Genomic DNA, 7673 nt, shown 5'->3' on the forward strand with positions numbered 1-7673 from the left:
CCTGGACATGCCCTACAGAGCTGCAATCAAAAAAGCACACGTTTACGGCCTCTGCTTTGGCTTTGCCCAGAGCATCGTGTTCATTGCCAACGCTGTCTCTTACAGATATGGAGGGTTTCTAGTTGACACGGAAGGGCTCCATTACAGCTTTGTGTTCAGGTGAGAACCCGCCTGGAGCCGCAAACAGGCTCCTCCCCAGAAGTTTCTCGATGGCTTCCCAAGAATGACCGTGTCCCCCTTCCCTGCAGGGTGATTTCTGCTATTGTGACCAGTGGAACTGCTTTGGGAAGAGCTTCTTCCTATACCCCAAACTATGCCAAAGCCAAAACATCTGCTGCACGCTTTTTTCAACTGGTCGATCGCCTTCCTGAAATCAGTGTTTACAGTGAAAAAGGGGAAAAATGGGTAAGAGCAGAGGTGACTAATTTGTGATGCCATTCAGCTCAATGTAAGCATTGAAGCTGCGCTAACGATTTGTAAGTCAATGAGGATCGCTGCCTTACAGGAAGGTTATCCCAATTGTATAACTGTTACTTGTCTTTGCCCTTTTGGAAGCAGCGTGCTCTGTACTAGACAGCAAGAGCAATACAGAGTGTGGCTATTAGGAATTTGTCAGCGTAAAACTCCTGTAAATTGCAATAGGATCAATTTGGATGACTCACAGAGGAGCATGTTTTTTCTTTCTGCTCTACAGTTCACACATAGACCTGACTTTTGCTAGTTTATAATGGAGACTTTTTTCCATTCATATCAAAATGTTGGGGCTGTTCATGAGGAGGCAAATAATCTCTGAGTCAGACAAAATGAAAATGCTCAATTTTTGGTGAACTGAAAAGTCAGACCCAGAAAATTAATATAGTTTATTTTTCATTGAACTTATTTTTTTTCAGAATTAAACAAAAATTTGAAATAATTGTTATGGACTAAATACATTCAGTATTTTGCTTCAAACCATGAAAAAGAAGTATGTTGATTCCCTTCAGCGTTTTGTAAAAAAGTTTTTTAAGAGTTCTAGGAAAATTGACCTCAATTCATCATGTATTGTTTTAATGTTGCAAAGTCCATCCTTTTGCAGAAATGTATTTGAACTATCACCAAATTTACACTTACAGTGTCTGTTAAAATAAAAAACTTTTACCCATTTGCAAGGCAATCCTGTTTCCAGTTGATGCCTCTGACCAGTGCAGTACAGCAAAGCATAAGCAGAGCAGTCGTGTTATGACTGATGGCTTCATCTCTAGGACAGCTACTCCAGTACGGTTTTTATCCCTCTTTCTGGGCTAATTTCACAAGCATTAATGTCATCTTTTAAATGAGAGATTCAAGAATGGAATCTGAGGAAGAGTTACTTTGTACTTTACACCTGTTTTGAGCTTGAGCTCACTGTAATATCTTTCTCCTTTTTTTTTTTTTCACCAGGATGATTTCAAGGGAAGCATTGAATTTCTTAACTGTAAATTCACATACCCTTCTAGGCCTGATATTCAGGTCCTGAAAGGACTCTGTGTAGCTGTTAAGCCTGGACTGACTTTGGCATTTGTTGGAAGCAGCGGCTGTGGTAAGAGCACCAGTGTCCAGCTTCTGGAGCGTTTCTATGACCCTGAGAAAGGAAGTGTGGTAAGCAAAGGAAATGTGGTTTATGTGCTGTTGTTTCCAGCAATGCGACAAGGACTCTTCTGAACGTGTCCTACTGTGCAGCCCAGCAGTGGTGGCATGCACATATGCAGATGGGGACTTCAGCTCCTCCTCAAACAGATGTGGACTGTTCTGATAATTCCAGAGTATCATCTCAGATGTATTCAGGCAAGATCAGAAGCCTCAGGTGTACCCTCATGCATTATGTAGGCCATAGGCATTCACCTTGGTAGCTCCCGTATGAAGCATATCATTTGTGGTGCACATTGTGGAAGCACAGGCAAAAAAAAATCAAGCCTGAATTGAGCAACAAAGAGTTTGGAACATCCCTAAATACAGAGCTTCAACATGCAGCTCATTTGCAGGTTGAATTTGTCTAGATTTAAGTTCCAGTTATTCAATTACTGATAGCTTAAAAAGCTTTTATCTCTTTTCCTCATGTAAATACTTAACCATCTGGTTTGATTTCTCTTTCTTTGGAAAAAATAACTCTGGTAGTCACTATGCCAGGAAGGCAACAAAGCACGTGCCTAACCTTAAGCAATTAAATAGTTCACTTGGACTTGAAATTAAGCAAATGTTCTAGTGTTTGGCTGGATCACAGACATACCCAGAAAATAGACATCACGCAGAAAGGAGTCAAATATAAGTAGATTCTTCAACTCACTTTAAATCAGTTGTGTTTGTGTTTTAGTAATATGGCTAAAAGTCTTTTAGTTTTGCTATAAACTATTTGGGCTTTGCAGGCTGTTGTTGTTGTGGAATGATGTTTCAAGTTTTCTCCTATTTCCTGGTAGTTAATAGATGGACACGACACCAAGAAAATAAACGTACAGTTTCTTAGATCAAAAATTGGAATAGTGTCCCAGGAGCCTGTGCTATTTGACTGCAGCATTGCTGATAACATTAAATATGGCAGTAACACCAAAGAGGCGACGATGGAAAAAGTCATAGAAGCAGCCCAGAAAGCTCAGCTGCATGATTTTGTCATGTCTCTGCCTGATGTAAGTACTGCAAGGCCCTGGCCGTGGAACTACAGCTAGGCTGCTCAGTGTTCATTGCAGTGGGAGTGGCTCCAAACCCAACTGATATTGCTACACACCTATATATTATTTACTTTTACAGCTATAACAGTAGGAGCAAAGAGGGTGTTGTGACCATTTGTTATGTTTGTGAGAATCTGGGCGTGAATTGCTACTGGATTTTTACACAGTTGGCAACTCTGTGTAAAACAACTCTGAACTAGGAGAAAAGGGAAGATTTTTCAAAGCTACGGACTAGAGAGAACCAGCAGCACAGTTCAGCAGTCAAAGCGTTACACTGAGTCAGGAGATATAAATCCTGTTCCCAGCTCTGGGAGATTTGTCATGTCACTAGAGCATGATACTTAGACAAAAATATTTGAAGCTGGCTGCTTACATGCACTGAGGAAGTATTTAAACACACTGAAATCATATAAATCTAAATCAGAACAACATAAAAAGTAGGAATGCAATTTAAGCACTCAAACAAAACACTGTCCAGAAAGCCCTTACATCACTTTTAGCCCAAATATGGGGGGGGAGTGCAGGGAGGTGGTATTTCTTTTGCTCGGACAAATCAGCCAATATCTTGCTACCAGATATGTCTCCCAGGCCCATCACCATACTGCCTGAGTCCCTGGGCCACGTGCATTGCAAAACATGGCTCGGAAACACCTCCCCAGACACCTGCATCACTTGTACAGTATTTCTTTTTTAAGGAGGAGGCAGCAATGGTTGTGTACTGGTGTGTTTGCTTACACCTGAATAAAAATCTTCCTTTTGTGTATTTTTCAGAAGTACGAAACTAATGTTGGGGCTCAAGGATCCCAGCTGTCTCGTGGGCAAAAACAACGCATTGCTATAGCGAGGGCCATCATACGAGATCCTAAAATTTTATTACTGGATGAAGCTACTTCTGCCTTAGACACAGAAAGTGAAAAGGTAAATGTGCAGTGATAAGCAAAGAGGGAAAGTTAATACAATGGCTTACAACATACAACGCGTTTCTGTTCTATAGAGACATCCTGGTGTACTCCACTACATCACTGCAATGTTACTCCACATTGTGAATTCAGCACTTACACCTTTAATGATCTTTTTGAAAGATCCAGAAAGCACAGCTATGAAAAAAGCAGCCAGCTAAAAGGGCTCTTAGACTGCCAATGAGAGGCAGCACTTCTTCTGAAATGTGTATGCTAATTCCCTGGGTTTCAAATCATTCAGTGGGAATGTTTCATAAATACAGTTTCTGCACATTAAAAAACAAAAATGTATTCAAGCATATGAATGATGAGCCCAAATATCCAATACAACAGCAGTGAGGGGCCTAAGAACTTGGGCAATAATTTGCATAGCTTGGTTACAGTCAGAGATTAGAGAAATGTTGGAGATTTAAAAACACATCCACACTGAGCTGCCACTCAGCATGTCAGTGGAATAAAGGACTTCCTTTTCTACTGCTGTCAGGGTTTACCTGTCCCTTCTCTGTGCACTAATAAACTGCGTTCATGTTCCAGCTGAACACACAGTACACACATAACCTTTGCATTAACCTCACAGTCACTTTTACAAGCGTTGCACAATATGGTTACTTAATCTGAGGCAATGAGATTTCTCCAGCTCTCGGCCCCAATTTGGTTTGCATATTTTCACTCTGACACTTTGTCTGTTGCCTTTAGACTGTGCAGGCAGCGCTGGACAAGGCCAGAGAAGGGCGTACCTGCATCGTCATTGCCCACCGCTTGTCCACGATCCAGAACGCCGACATCATCGCTGTGATGTCGCAAGGACTCGTCATTGAAAGGGGCACTCACGATGAACTGATGGCCATGGGAGGAGCTTATTATAAGCTAGTTACCACTGGAGCCCCAATTAGCTGAATTACTGTGATTCTCAATTTGAAAATTTATTTTCTGTAAGCAAATATGCTGCGGTAGGTATGGGTACGTTGGCACCCCATTGTGCTACAAAGTGCTCTAGGATATTGTGAGTTCTGTGGTACCCTAAATGTATGTAGCTTTCTGCATCAAGCACACTTGTTGGGCACATGCAGGGGACGAAGCATTCAGGAAGTAGCTTAGCCCACTGCTGAGAGAAAGAAAGCCTGAAAATGGGAAAGATCTTTGCTGGTGAGCTGGGGAATTGCCACCACCTGCAGTATAAGACTGCACAGTCCTGTCATTCCTCAACTAGCAATTAAAGACTCCACGCTGGTGTTCTGGAAACTGCCATTTGTCTAGGTAAGCTCTATGAATAATAAAACCAATCCCAGGAATGATGCTGTATATGTGAAGGTATCAAATCTCTCCTAACGTTTGGTCTGCAGGGGATTACAACCTTATTGTGGGTACAGAACCACCACCCTCGCACCCCTTCACACCACACGCGTCAGCTGCGCTGTCGGGGAGGCTGCGCTGCCACTGTGTGCGGCTACAGCACAAACACCCCCGCACCCTCAGCCCGGCACAGCCGTGCCCCTCTGACAAAACCATGAAGTACTTGGAAGGCAGCTCTGTAAAAGTAAGGAAAGCAATCAAGAAGAGGAAGAGAAGCTGGTGAGGATCGTTTCCCCTACGCTCACCACTCTGATCAAAGCTGTCAAATAGATTTTGAATAGGATACATGCTTTAGTTAAGTCAATGCAAAATCCTACAGTTAATCATCAGTTATTTAAATCACTTATATTGAGACAGAGATGGATAGTATGTTCTCTTTTCTTCCAGAAGGCAAGACAAGGATGAGTATTTTTACAGAAATCACAAGTATATTCAGTAAAGGTGGAAAAAAAAAATAGCCATAATTAGCTCTTTGTGTTAAGGAGAGTAGATAAATAGAGCAACAATTCATTAAAAAATGACAAAGGTCAGGAGGTTTCGTCTTCTGACAGAAGCTTGTATCTCTAACAGTTTATTATACGGTCTAGTGCATGTTTCCCTGAAATACGTTATTGGTTATTGTCTGCAGGACAACAGGACTCTAATCACTGGGATCTTGGAGACAAAGCAGATGATAGTCTAAGTTACAGTTTCAAAATCTGAATCTTGATTTTGAATAACAGAGTATTAACTGGAAAAGCTGTTCTCCATGTCCTAAAACCTGGAGCTGGGGGGATTCACCTACTTTATAACAAATCACACCACACACAATGGAGTTTCTTACAAAACTACACAACAGTACCAACTGCTGAACTTGAACAGAGCCATAAGTGTGAAACCCTTATTAGGATACATCCCTTAATTCCAGGCAGCAAAAAACACAATCCCAACTTTGGTACAACTCCATTAATACAATTCCTTCAACACACCCTTCTGAAATCACATAGCTGACACTGAAATGCTATTTTCCTAAAGAAGTCTGTATTTTAATCCTTAAATGAAAATGAAAAAGGAAGATACATTATTGGCCTTCTGCTTTAATCTTTTTAGGCTTTTTATGTTTCAGACCAGTAATTAGTTTGGATGGCTCAGGACTGAAACGACTGACAGCGTGATTATCAATAACCTATTGACATACCTATAAGATATTTAATTTATATTAGTACTTAAGGCCATGGAAAAATAACAACTCTTTACAAAAAACTACAATTACTATGTGTACTTATTCCATAATTCTTTTGCCTAAAGGATACCACTTTTGTGGCTCAAATTATACCAATAAATTGTATTTTTTACTAGCTCTTGTGCTTTAGCACTTCATATCGTACCCTTCAGACAAGCACATGAGTATCTCTCAGCAGGTAACAAGTATTTCTATGTATTTAGATCATGTCTGTAACAAGGGTCTGCTGTGCAGGACGGAGCTGCTGAGAAGGCCAATGCAACTACACTAGCCCCCGCCTGCACAGGAGCCTGCCATTTCCTTGCAGGAGCACAGTGACACAGGCCCAGCTGGGTGGCACTACGACTGCTCTTCATCGTAACATCATCCTGGTTTTTAGGCAGTGAGTAAATACTGGGAGCTAGGCACTGGGAAGCACGCCTGTGTAACAGAAGGCACCCACACTGTACACAGGTGCGTTGGTCTTACACGCGGGTGCTGTCTCCTGCCGCGTTACATCTGTGTGCTGCTGACAACCAGCCGATGATAAAGTCCTTCAGTACCTGTGCGAAGGGACCAAAATGCAAGTGGAGCTACACGGTGTGTCTGGGCATGAGCAACAAGCCCTGATGGACTGCTCGGTGCAGAGCTGGACTGGCCTTTCCTCTGCAGCTGCCCCACAGGTAAGAACTCCCAGCTGTGGAGCTTGGTGACGAGACCCCTGAACCCACCCAAAGGTGTTTGCTTACGTCTTTCAGAGCCAGCCCTGAGTTATTACTCTCGACAGAAGTAGCTCATGGCGTCGTTTGGTGTCCTGCTCTGTGTTTCTCTGGATAAATATAACCATGGTACTGTACTGGGGTGGTACCTGAGTAACAGTTCCACACATACAGCCCGTGCTCCAACGAGACTACTCTGAGCAGGAACTGTCTGTCTGTGGCCAGAGCTCTTCCATCAGGAAGGCACAACAGGGAATGGGAAGGATGAAAAGCTGCATATTAGCAAAAGTGAGTGTTGTGAACTGAAGGTAATGCCAACTTGTGATTTAGGTTGTATGAGGAGTGAGGGACACTTTCATTTCATATAAGTCTTGGCTAATGAGAATCTCTGCAGACAGATGGAAGGACTTTTGTAATTGCAATATCCCAATTTGGGCATCTCTAAGTCCAGAATAAAAGATTAACTTTCTTCTGGGATCCCATTAGTGGGAGCAAGGGGATCAGTCAAGTACTTTCCACCCTCCTTATTACATAGGAAAAGCTGAATTCAAAAGGGGCCCTTGTGGCTCAAACCAGGTTGAGTAGTTCAGCCCATCATCACATAAGGGTATATGCTCTGTACCTGTTCCAAACATTAACATCATAAACAGCTGCAAAAGCCTAATGAAGTTACAGTTTAAATGTTTAACAATTTGATAGCTCTTAGTTCAGGTGCCACACAGTCTTATTAAATAAGGCTTGAAGTGTTATTTTTAACTGT

General features: G+C 42.1%; 1 protein-coding gene across 1 annotated transcript in view; it reads left to right on the plus strand.

Moving 5' to 3' along the window:
- Positions 1–4537, plus strand: part of ABCB11 (ATP binding cassette subfamily B member 11) — a 43271-nt gene extending 38734 nt beyond the window's left edge. The window contains 6 exon segments of the mRNA XM_029084964.1: positions 1–159; positions 249–405; positions 1420–1617; positions 2433–2639; positions 3453–3599; positions 4337–4537. The exon segment at positions 1–159 is cut by the window's left edge and continues 25 nt beyond it. Coding sequence (XP_028940797.1) covers positions 1–159; positions 249–405; positions 1420–1617; positions 2433–2639; positions 3453–3599; positions 4337–4537 — 1069 coding nt within the window.
- The last annotated feature ends 3136 nt before the right edge of the window (positions 4538–7673 follow it).

The sequence above is a fragment of the Antrostomus carolinensis genome, unplaced genomic scaffold (genome assembly GCF_000700745.2).
Source record: "Antrostomus carolinensis isolate BGI_N321 unplaced genomic scaffold, ASM70074v2 scaffold8575, whole genome shotgun sequence".
In the NCBI taxonomy this organism is placed as follows: domain Eukaryota; kingdom Metazoa; phylum Chordata; class Aves; order Caprimulgiformes; family Caprimulgidae; genus Antrostomus; species Antrostomus carolinensis.